Source organism: Macaca fascicularis, chromosome 11, assembly GCF_037993035.2.
Source record: "Macaca fascicularis isolate 582-1 chromosome 11, T2T-MFA8v1.1".
NCBI classification, from domain to species: Eukaryota; Metazoa; Chordata; class Mammalia; order Primates; family Cercopithecidae; genus Macaca; species Macaca fascicularis.
In genome coordinates this window covers 23,670,109-23,683,002 of record NC_088385.1, presented here as the reverse complement: position 1 = coordinate 23,683,002, position 12,894 = coordinate 23,670,109, and the positions used below count along the sequence as shown (strand labels likewise).

The 12,894-nt window shown below is 33.9% G+C and overlaps 1 protein-coding gene across 2 annotated transcripts in view; it reads right to left on the bottom strand.

The window, feature by feature from the left end:
• SLCO1B3 (solute carrier organic anion transporter family member 1B3) overlaps window positions 1-12,894 on the bottom strand; it is a 91,560-nt gene that overhangs the window by 48,575 nt on the left and 30,091 nt on the right. Inside the window, exons 4-7 of one of the 2 annotated variants that reach the window (XM_015430175.4) lie at window positions 11,104-11,236; window positions 8,894-9,015; window positions 7,187-7,333; window positions 6,891-6,989 (exon numbers count right to left, since the gene is read on the bottom strand). The exons of the other annotated variant lie outside the window; for it this stretch is intronic. Of the exons in view, the coding sequence (XP_015285661.3) occupies window positions 6,891-6,989; window positions 7,187-7,333; window positions 8,894-9,015; window positions 11,104-11,236 (501 nt within the window). The remainder of the gene's footprint in view (window positions 1-6,890; window positions 6,990-7,186; window positions 7,334-8,893; window positions 9,016-11,103; window positions 11,237-12,894) is intronic. 2 annotated transcript variants of the gene reach the window in all.

Genomic DNA, 12,894 nt, shown 5'->3' with positions numbered 1-12,894 from the left:
GCTAAAGTAATTAATACATTACAGTACTGGCATAAAGATAGATATATAGACCAATAGAATGGAATACAGAGCCCAGAGAAATCTGTGTGTATACAGTCATCTGATCTTTGACAAGCGATCACAATAGTGAAATAATTGTTTCTCTGACAAATGGTGTTGAGAAAAGTGGATATTCACATACAAGAGAATGATGTTATACCATTATATATACTGAAAAAATAAACTCAGACTGTGTTGAAGATTAAAATTTAAAACTAGAAACTATAAAATTCTTAGAATAGAACTTAGAGAAAGAGTTTCATTACATTTGTCTTGACAATAATTCATGGATGTACTACCAAAAGCACAGGCAATAAAAGCAAAATTAGACAAATGGAACTGGTCAAACTAAAAAGCTTCTGCCCAGCAAAAGAAATAATCAACAGAGTGAAAAGGCAACATACACAATAAGAGAAAATATTCATAAAGCATATATGTGATAAGGTGTTAATTTCTAAAATGTACAAAAAATTCCTGCAACTCCATAGCACAAGAATATGATTACCTGATTTAAGAATAGGTGAAAGACCTGAATAGAAATTTCTCCAAAGAATATATAGAAGTGAACAACAGGTACATGAAAAGATATCCAGCATCACTTATTATAATGGCAATGCAAATCAAAAACACAATTACATATCACCATACACTCGTTAGGATGGCTATCAAAAATAAAGAAGGAGAAAAGTGTTGGCATAGATGTGGAGATATTTGAACACTTATATACTGTTGGTAGAATGCAAAATCGCACGCCCAGTATAAAAACATAGTATGAAGTTTCCTTGAAAAATTAAATATAGAACGACCATACGATGGAGCAATCTCACTTCTGGGTGTATATCCAAAATAATCGAAATCAGGATCTCACAGAGATATTTGCAGTTGCATGTTCATTGCAGCACTCTTCACAATAGTCTAAATGTGAAAACAACCTAATATTTACAGAGAGATGAATAAAGAAAATGTGATCTATACATATAATGGAATACTTTCTGTTTCACCGTGAAACAGAAAGGACATCCTGCAATATGTGATAACATGGATGAACTTTGCCAACATTGTGCTAAATGAAATAGGCCAGTCACAGAACAAATACTGAGTGATTACATTTATATGAGGCATACAAAAGAGTTAAACTCATGAAAGCAGAAAGTAGAATGGTGATTTCCAGTGGTTGCGGGAAAGGGGAAAGAGGGAATTCCCAGTTAATGGGTATAAAAAGTTTCTTTTATACAAGATGAGTAAGCTCTAGAGATCTGCTGAACAACATTGTGCCTGTAGTTAACAATCCTGAATTGTACAGTCGACCTTTGAATAACATGGGAGTTAGGGTGGCTTACCCTCCACACAGGTGACAATCCGTGTATAACTTTTAGTTCCCCCAAAACTTAACTTGAATCTGTAGATATATTTGGGTAGGTATGTTTCTTCTATCCCCAGATTTTTTAGGGCTTTGATTAAGAAGGGATGTTGAATGTTATCAAGTGCTTTTTTAGCACTAATAGTCTACTGTTGGCCAGAATTCTTACCAATAGCATAAACGGTCAACATATATTTTGCATGTTGTATGTATTATAAACTGTATTATTTGTATAAATTAAGCAGGAGAAAATGACATTTAGAAAATCACAAGGAAATGTGTTTACTATTCCTTAAGTGGAAGTGGATCATCATAAAGCTTTTCATCCTCATCTCTGCACATTGAGTAGGTGGAGGAGGAGGAAGGGGAGGTATTGTTCTTGCTTCCTCTAGGGTAGTAGAGGCAGAGGCAGTGGAGGAAGTAAAAAGGAAGACAGGAAAGGCAGGTATACACAGTGTGACTTTACAGAAATACATCATACTTTCTATTTGACTTTGTTGCTTTATCATTTCTCTTAAAATGTTTCTATATGGTACCAATCCTTCTTCCACTGTTTGTTTTGTTTCAGTGCCCACATTACAGAAGCTTCCATGTTGTAAAATATGTCAAAACAGTCTTGAATAATCAGAACGCTTCTGCCAGATTATCTAATGTCAATTTGTTTCTGTCACTGCTTCTACTACGTCTTCTTCCTCATCAGCTGACATTCCTTCAGAAGCACTTCTGTCCATCAAGTTGTCTTCTGTTAATTCCTCTGATGTGCCTGTTACCACTCGAATGCCTCCAATATCCATGTTTTGAAATTCTTCACTCCACACCTTTTTTTTCTTTTGCCATATCCACAATCTCTTCATAATTTTCTTGAATGATTATGAATTCCATGAAGCTATGCACAACATTTGGACAGTTTTCTCCAGTAGAAATTTGTTTCCTGTTTGACAGCTTTTGTGGCTTTTTACACAGCAATGATGGCAACTTCAGTGGTGTAATCCTTTCAGACTTTTGTAATGTTTTCTCTGTTGGGGTTCTCTTCCACAGTATTTACAATCCTTTCTATAGGGTAACATGTGTAATGAGCCTTAAATGTCCTTAGGACCCCACATCTAGAGGGTGAATTAGAGACATTGCATTTGAGGTAAAGCAGACCACTTCAGCACCTTCAGTATTCAACTCATGAGGCTCTGGATGACCCAGAGCATTGCCAATTATCAAAAGGACTTTAAAAGGTAAACTCTTCCTGCCAAGGTACTTCCTGTCTTTAGGAACAAAGCATGGAAGGAAACTGTCATAACTTTTCAGAAAAGAAAAGTTATTATTGTTCAGGATTTCTTGTCGTACAACCAAAAGACTAACAACTGTTTTTCATCTTTCCCCTTCAAGGCTTAGGGATTAGCAGTTGTATAGGTAAGAACAGTTCTGATCATAAACCCCACTGCATTTGCGCAGAACAGCAGAGTTAGCCTATCCCTTCCTGCCTTAAATCCTGGTGCTCACTTATCTTCTTTATTAATAAGTGTACTTTGTGGCATTTTTTTTTCCAGAATAGGGCACTTTCATCTGATTAAAAACCTGCTCAGGTAGATGTCCTTTCTCCTCAATGACTTTATTTATGCCATTTAGAACTTTTCCGTAACCTCCTAAGTGGTAGAAGTTGCTTCTCCTGTTATAATGACACTTTTTTGAGGCAAACCTCTTTTGAAAATTTTCAAATTATCCATTAGTGGCATGAAATTCTCCAACTTTAAATCATTCACTTTCCTTTTGCTTTAAGTTGTCATATAATGACTTCACTTTTTCTTGAATCATGTTTTGAGTCTACAGGTATGCCTTTCTGATAGCAATCTTGCATCTACATAAAAGTTGAATTTTCAATATGATATAAAAAGCTATTTCACTAAAAGGATGGGTTTTTGTGCCCAATGCTGTAGCTGCAGTGAGGCTTCATGTCATTCCATTTTTCTGTGAGTGTGGGTTTTAGTTTTTGTTTTACAATGGTCCTTGTACTGGATACATTTATATTGAAACAGTGGCCAGCTGCAGAGCTCATTTACAGTACATATTAAGCAATTCAACTTTGTCTTATAATGTCATGACTTTTCTTTGCTTCTGGAAGCCCTTCCAGCATCACTAGTGGCACTTCATATGGCTCACACAGTGTTACTTAAGATTGATGTTACAGCACTAAACAGGATGAAAAATACACAGAAAACGCAAGGGTTCACTTTTTACTGTGATTCATCACTTACTGGAGAGTGAGGAAAACTACTCACATGGAGATGATGAATGACACATGGCATTTTAAATAAATACTCTCAACACTTGAGCTTACTGCAATAGCAACAGGAGATGGTTAGAGAATTTTTACAGCAGTGAAGTAAGCACTACAGTTAATTTTATGCAGTTATGATTTAATACTGCAACTGGGAATGGCATCGTCTAAGGTCTATAAGAGTTTCTCTGTGGAAAGTTTAACAAATTTTGACTTTTAATAATAGATCTGTGCATATTTTACTATAGTAAATTATAAAATCGTATTTACATATATTTTATGTATTCACACTATAACTAACTTTCTCTTAACTTTTTCTATATTTCTAAGCTGCGTAGTTTATCTGCAAGGTTTTTCATGTTGTCACAAATCTCAAAAAATGTTTCCAACACACTTATTGAAAAAGCTATGTAGAAGTGGACATGCACAGTTCAAACCTGTGCTGTTCAAGGTTCCACTGTACTTTTAAGAGGTAGGGTTCATTTTCATTGTTCTTATCTCAATAAAATAAAAATGATAAAAATTAAGAAAGCGTACACACACGGAAACACACACACCATGGAAGTTTGTAGCACACTTAACTGATGCCGTTACTCTGATCAATAAGAAAAATCATTGACATGAAAAAATATTGACTTGGTTTAAAACTATTTAGAAATACATGATTTTCTAGTATGGACTGATCTGGTTTTAAAATTGATTTATGTGATCATATTGTTTCATAATCAACAACTCAGGCAGACTTCAGGAAATGACTAGTTAAATCAGTAACGCCATTATACATGCTAAGTGTTTATTTATCACCTGTCAGAAATATAATTTTGATGACTTTTTTTTTTTTGTTCTTTCACTGGTCTATATATAGGAACTAAAGGTCATAACTGAGCTAGATATGTTCTGCCAGTGTTTCCCGTGGCTCACACACAATCTTAAAAATTGGAAAATTCTACGTAAAAATGTTAGTTCCTGGATTCTCTGGAAAACCAATCAGAAAGCCTTATTAATGCTGGTCCCAAAATTCTGTATGAAAAGTATAGACCAGAGCTGGGGAGCACATGAGTTCTGGGGAGCACATGAGTTTTGGGGTGTTTGGGGAGAGTAGTGCACCAACAACAACTCTCCCCATTCTAACCATCACGCCCTAATTTCCTGTCCTTGATACTCTTTACTCATTTATGTTATGTCTTTGGCTACCGTAGGAATTAAAGTTTACCAAAGTATACTTTATCATAAGTTCCCTTCATGCTTCTCACGGAATAAGAGAAGACATGATAAAGTCTGAACGGTCAGGGGTAGAAGTTGAATCACTATGAATTCTAAAATGGTATGATTATTTTTGAATAGAGAGGCTACAAAACTACTATCCTAAAGACCTCCAACACTTATTTTGTACTCAGTGTTAAAAAGCAATGATTAAACTAGAGCAAATGAGTAAAAATAATGTACATAATGTATAGCTACACTAAGCCATATGTCTAACATGGAAGATATAAAACATATCATCAGGTACTTGCTTTTGTTTTATAATAGAAAACACTTTATGATTCTTTGGCCTACAATAATTGCTATTCCATCTTGGAATGAATCCTTTGGTCTCTTTGGAGTGATCTATTTAAGTCCTCAAGAAAATCATATTTGTTTATTCACAAACCCTGACGAGTTATTATATGCTAACACAGACACAATTCTGTCATGTTCTCAAAGAGATGGTGGGTAAGTATGCAAATATTTATAGATTGTTGGGAGAAGGGCTACAATAAAGGCATGCTCTTGATGATTAATAGGAGCACCAAATTTGAGACCAATGGAAATGATGAAGTAAGGGTTATATGAGAAAAGTCACATGTTGAAAGAGACTTTGAGAACTATGAAAATAAAAAAGAGAGCTGAGATCTGGCCACTGCACTCCAGCCTGGGCGACAGAGTGAGACTCCATCTCAAAAAAAAAAAAAAGTTTTTCCAATTTTAAATAAAGGGAAATGTGAGATTACAGGACATAGGAATTCAGCCCATCATTGAATTAAGGTACAGATATTCATCAAGAGGGAATATAGGAAACAAAGTGGGTTTGGAAATAAGACGATGAGACCAGTTTTTGACAGGTTGAGTTTTAGGCACTTGTTTAAAAAAAAAAATCTAAGAAGAAAAAAATTCAACAGGTAGTAGAATTATCCATTAAAACAAATTATAGAAAAATATCCATTGCAATTAGTAAATTACATAGAAATTGATTGTTTTATTAGCAGTAAAGCAGATTATAGTGGATGAGAAGTATATGGGAGGTGAAAAGGTGAGACGCTTATGTTAGATTATTTTTTTTCTAGGTACCTGGCTTTGAAGACAAATTGAGAAACAGTTAATCAATTGGCAAGTTGTTTGGGGATATAAAAATGTATATGTGTACATAGATGGGATAGACTTGAGTGTGTTTGCTGAGGAAAAGAGAGGGTGCAGATGTAGAAGAGGCAGAAAGAGGAAATCTAAACCCCAGTTGGATCTACTAATATTAGCTAAAGATAAATATTTTTTCATAAGTATGGGTAAAAAAAGATAAATATGGATATGGTGAAGGTATATTTGCAGGAAGGAGGGCCTGAAGTCGAGGCAGATCTTACAACATTGACTCTCACTCTTCTATGAGAGGAGAAATAAAGCATGCTCTGAGAGTGAAGACAAAATTCATAAATTTTATTTATGTGTCCACTCCTTCATTCATTTGTTCTATAAGCACTCATTAAATATTGCCATAGGCCAAGCCGTCAGTGAGAATCAGGAAAAATGATCACAACCAAAGTGCACCGTGGCCTCTCTTAAAACACCCCCGCCGTTAAGTCAATGCAGCAGCCACAAGGAGGCTTTGGTAAAGCAAACATCAATATCTGAGTTCTACACATCAACATCCAAGTCACCATCAACTGAAAAATAAAATTTACTTGACTGGGCCAGTTTTGGGAAAGGGACATTTTAAGTTTGGTTATTTTGGATCAAGTAATCTAAAATAAATTTGTTAAAAATCTCTTTTTACACTTAGTTGTAAAAGCAAAGTATAAATAGGAGCTAAATTTCTTTTTTATTCTGATTATTAATACATTTATTTCCTACTTGTAACTTTTGAAAAATAGTAAACAAAGAACTATTGAAAGACTGAATTTAATTCTCTGGAAGAATGGAGTCCTGCACTTAAAAGACACTATCATGGTACCTTGTTTTGATAGTACTTACTCAGATCCACATATCCAATATCCACATACATTTTAGCAAACAGAGATCCCAGGATAAAGCCAATGACTGGACCAATCATTCCTATTGCATTCAAACTACCTGTAAGTATTACAAAACAATTTAATCAGATGCCACAAATACTTGGTTTTGATTTAACATGTTTTTTAAAGTAATATTACACAATACACTTCTGCAAATATTTTTCTAATAGGTAAAAGAAAAAACTAATGATGTTATTATTTCAAGGGTAGATCCAGGGAGTGTAATCATGAAAGTTAATATTTTCTGTACATTACCTACATACAAGGAAGAATGTCCTTCTTTTGCAAAATCATCAATGTACGAGATCCCCAATGGTCCTATGGGGGTTTCCCCTATACCACGAAGCATATTACCCATGAAGACATACATCCACATATGTGACCCAGATTCCTTCACACAATCTATAGAGATAAGAAAGTGTTTTACTTTAAAAATTAATTTTAACATTCCTATTAGGACCTTAACCACTTTAAACCCTTCATTTTTTGTTTTTTTTTTTGTTTGTTTCTTTCCTAATTACAAAGTGATTCATATTTACTTTACAAAGTTTGAAAATTAAGAAGGGCACAAAGAAAACAAGTAAAAATTGTCTATAATTACACGACACACAGAAGATCATTGCAAATGTTATTCTAGATCTTCTACAATTTTAGTGAACAAAATATGCATAATATTCATTATGTACATTATGTACTTAAAAATCCAGGTTATTTTTAAGGTGCATACACAGTTATCACCATATTGTCACAATTTCCCCATGTTGTTAAGAGTTTTTCTATATTAAAATTTTAATTACTGCATAATAGTGTGTTTAATAATAGTTTGCTAATTTGTTTAAACAATCTCTTGTTGTTACAAAATATTTTTATTTTTATTCTCTTAAACACGGATGTCATGGCTGTGATTATGAAATGTCCTTGTGAACATTTCTGATTATTTCCTTAAGATTAATCAAGAAAGAGCTGGGCACAGTGGCTCACTCCTGTAATCCCAGCACTTTGGGAGGCCAAGGCAGGCAGATCACGAGGTCAGAAGATCGAGACCATCCTGGCTAACACGGTGAAACCCGGTCTCTACTAAAAAATACAAAAAATTAGCCGGGTATGGTGGCAGGCACCTGTAGTCCCAGCTACTCGGGAGGTTGAGGCAGCAGAATGGCTTGAACCCGGGAGGCGGAGCTTGCAGTGAGCTGAGATTGCGCCACTGCACTCCAGCCTGGGCAACAGAGCAAGACTCCATCTCAAAAAAAAAAAAAAAAAATTAATCAAGGAAGTAGGCAAGTATATTTTTGTTCTTTAATATATATTGAAAATTAATCTCCAGATAGACTTTCCAATTTATACTCTCTCAGCAATACATAAAACTTGAAATCATTTTTTTCCTCCACTTCATTTATTTTTATTAAATTTTGGGGTTATCATTATAATGATATTATTATGTCATAATAGTTACAAAGTCTTCAAACGCTATAACATTTTGCATTTCTATAAAGAGAAGTTTTATTATTCACATATTTCTGCCACTTTCTGCTTTTTTATTTTAAATGTGTATTTTTTTTGCAAATTTCCTACTAAATTTGTTCTTTATTCTTATCTACTTCTAAATGCCCTTGATATATAATAATCCATTTGGACAACTCATATGTACAGAAATTTATGCAGACGTAAGTCCTCTCGTTGGCCCTGTGGAAACGGCCTATTTAAGTCAGACCTCCACATGGGTGGGTTTCTCCTTGTGATTGGTTGGACAAAAGCTGCATATAAGTGAACAGGTGCAGTTCAAACCTGTGTAGTTCAAAAATCGACTGCATATATTAACAGTATGATTTTGCCTGTATGTGAGGGATAAATGTTCTTCCTATTTGTTCTTAAATCAATTCTGCTAAAGAATATCACAAACTTTATAGATGTGATTAAATCTATCAATCTAGAATTTGTTTTACTGTCACTATTAATTCTTACCTTTTTCTACTATCTCAGGTGATGTTCTATTGAATGATAAGGTTTGATTAATTAAACAGGTTGATAAACTTGATGTTGAATTTTCTGATGGATTAATATGGGTTTCTTTAGAATACCTGTAACTATAAGAGCAATATTAGATTGAACATTTTGCTTGTCTACTGAATATTTTCAGTTTTCCCAGAAATACAGAGAAATTTTCCCCTTTATTTGAACCACTGTCTTCTCCAAATTACCAGAATCTTGTTTGTCAACTTCTCAGCATGTATTTCAGAACAGGTGATGGGAAGGGGGTGAAATGAGGGAGTCCACTGAGAAAGATACTTCAATACACTGTGAACAAAGTGGGTTATCACCTTGCTATTATCCTAAGAGTGCTTATATTCTGGTCAAGATATGAAATATCCTGGTTTCACCTGTTGGTTTTTTTTTTAATCTGTTAACTATGTCTATTTATCCCTTTGAGTTATCATCAAAGATGGTCAATCTGTCAGATTTTCTTTCATGTACACACACACACACACACGCACACACTAGTGCTTGACTTTTCAAAACTCAATAAAAACAGATTTCTAATTCATTTCAACTTTATGAGGAAAAGCTTAGTAAGAACAACAGAGATGGAGCTGGATTAGGGATGGATGTTGATGCTCAAAAATACTAAGTGCTCTGTGAGCCCTAAGGGCACCATATAGTGTGCCAGGTATTTTGCTCAACTTCAAAGAACAAGAAATAAAACACACAGTGTTTGGAAGTGTCACACTCTCTAAGATAAATGTATATGATCAAAGATATAGTAAGTTTAATATACAAGGCCCTGAGTTGTCACACACCCACCAAAAAGAAATAATCAGCTTTTCTTGGAGGTGGGGTGTAGATCAAAGAAAACTTCACAATGTGAAGGATAGATTAAATGAATATTGAAGATAGATAGAATTCTAATTGGTAGACAAAGGAAGAAAAGAATTCAAGTCTGTAGAAATAACAGATGCAAAGATATGACATATTATGGCACACTAAGAACTGTAAGCCTAAAATGTGATCCTCAAATATGGGGAGCAATGGAAGATGAAGCTGGGGTAGCTGCATTTAAGGCATATTCTCCATAAAAATCATGAAGAACAAGATATTAAGAAGATTAGAGGGAATTGTGGGACACTGAAATTATGGTGTCAGAAGCAAAGGAAAAAGATGGTCATGATGAAGAAGCCACAAAAATAGGAAAATGAATCAAGATTGTGGAATATGATGTGTATTAAAGCAGTATCATTAAGAAGAAAGTTCTTATAAAGGCCAAATATAGGGGGAAAAAGCAGAATTAATATGGTGACCAAAAGGCATGATTGCTGGCATTAAGTAATTGATGTCTCTAACAAACCACTCATTGTCTCTCAGTATCCTTTCTTCTCTCCTTCCATAGTAACAGAAGTTGGAATTTTTTTTAGCTGGAAATAGGGAAACCTGGAATAAAGTATATTTTTTCCAACATCTATATATTATATCTATGTGTAAAATGTAACCGACTTCTGGTAAACGTGAAATCAGTGAAAGTGTTTTGCTTCTGAAAATGCTCCTGGGCCTCAGCCCATGTGTACTCTTTGTTCTTGTTCCTCTCTTCTTCTATCCTGTTGCCTGGAAATACACTGCTACATTTTGTAACAGGAGGACAGGGCCATGCAAGGCATAGCACTATGATGAAAAATAGAATCACATCATCCTTGGACTAGCTACATTACAAAATGTAAAATATAAGCTTCTATCTTATTTAAGTTATTGCTATTTTCAGTTTTCTCATATGAGCTTCTTACTCTAACCATAACTACAAGTTACCTTAGAAAGAGCAGCTTCATTGAAATGCTGGTGGGAAAACATATACAGCAGCGGGTGAAGTTGTGAAGTCTTACTGAGTATAATCAAAATCTTACAGGCAAAACATAAAATACATACGTTATACTAAAATTGGTAAATAACTTATTTCATATAAAACTGTATATCTTATATAATATTATTCTTATTTAAAAGTTTATAAAAGCCATGATGAATAAAGCAATACATGAACTATTATATAGGAAATATACTCCATTTCTCTACGCATACATGCGGGTAATCCTCTCAAAAGGTAACTGCCTACTTAAAAGTATAAAAATAAAATTCTACTGCTAAGTTACAAGTAGCTGATAATAAATGGCTCAGAGCTGTTTAGCACTTACTATCCCATGAAGAAATGTGGTAAAGCTGTCAAAATACTTCCAGTTCCCATAATGAGACAACCAATTCCGATTAACTTTGGTCTGTGTAGTTTAGATCCAAAGTAACTTACAAATACAATCACAAGCAAATTTCCTAGAAAAAGAACAGAATTAAGTTGATATGACTTAGCGTAATTTTGTATCTAGTAGAACTGAATGCCCCAAAGGAATGCAAATATGCCCAAGACATCGTACCTTCCCTCAAAGACCATGAAATTTAATTGTGAAGGTAAACTCTCCTACATTAAACCACTCATTGGAAAGTTGTATAGGATTAATAAGTAGAATAGGTTTTATATGCAAAGAAAGCACTCAGGTAATTTGGCTATATGAGAGAAGCAAAGTTTTTTTGAAAATGTGGAGTTTACTGGATTGCATTGGAATGGAAAACTGTCTTCCTAATCTGAGGGAAAGATCATCATTCATGCATATTTTAAACTTATTCCAGGCATTCTTTAAATTTATACTATGTACCTACCACAGTGCTCAGAGTCAGAAATAGAATAAATCATGGTACTTGTTCTCTAGAAACACACCAGTAATAAAACAAAACAGATGAATAGATGTGCTGTTAGATTATGGAAATAGGGAGCTTAAATTAATTAGGGGCTTTGTGAAAGTTTCCTGGAGGAGACATTATTTGAGATTTAATGTTGAGTATAAATTATTTAGATTAAAATGTGGAAGAGCCATCAGAGCAGACCAATTCAGATTTATCTATAGCCTTATATATAACAATGAACAGACAATAATCAAGAATTGTTGAACATTGATGGAAAATAGTTTCATGAAAGAAAGCACCAGAATGGACCAGCAGATAAAGCAACACAAGAATAAATACTTAAACAAAATTAAACTAAAAAGAATAGAAACATTTTTTTAAAAAAATCCTGTTAGTGTATTTAGAGGTACAATGGCATCTTGCAGCCACAGAATCAGAACTGGCAGACTAAAAATAATAAGCACAATAAAGTGTTGTTATAAATTTAAAATATAATTTAAAATTTACAAATTAGAACTTGATATAATAAGATGACATCACACATCAGAGAAGATTGATGAAACATAAAGAAAAGAGGTAGAAATTTAAAGAAAAAAAATTTTAAAGGAAAAATATCCAGAAAATATATTATTTATCTCATATATGTTTCAGAAGAAAAGAAAGAATAAAAACAGAAAGAAACAAATAGGAAACAGAAAATAAAGTTTTTGTGTTAGAGGAAGACATAAGCTTTCAGATGAAAGTTCCTACATTTGTCCAGCAGAAGTAATGTAGAAAGACAGAGTCTCAGATACATGCTGGTAAATTTTTGGATATTTAAAGATAAAAAGGAGATGCATATCAGTGCATGAAAATTACAGTGGCAATAATTTCTTTTATACCACATTGAATGTTTTAAAACAGTAGATGAATATTTTTAATGTTTTGAGAAAAAAAAATCATTTGGAAATTTTAATTACTTACTCAGACAAATTATCAATTAAATATAATACTAAAATAAAAGCATATTTCAACAAGCAAGGGCTTAGAAAATATGCCATGCTTTCAATTCTTCCTAAAAAAAAATAACTACGGTCATCCCTCAGTGTCAGTGGGGTTATTTGTTCCAGGATGCTCTGTAGACACCAAGATTTGTGAATCCTCAAGTCCTTTAAGTAAAAAGCTGTAGTATTGCCTGGACATGGAGGCTCATGTCTGTAATCCCAGCACTCTGAAAGGCTGAGGCTGGCAAAATACTTGAGGCTAGGAGT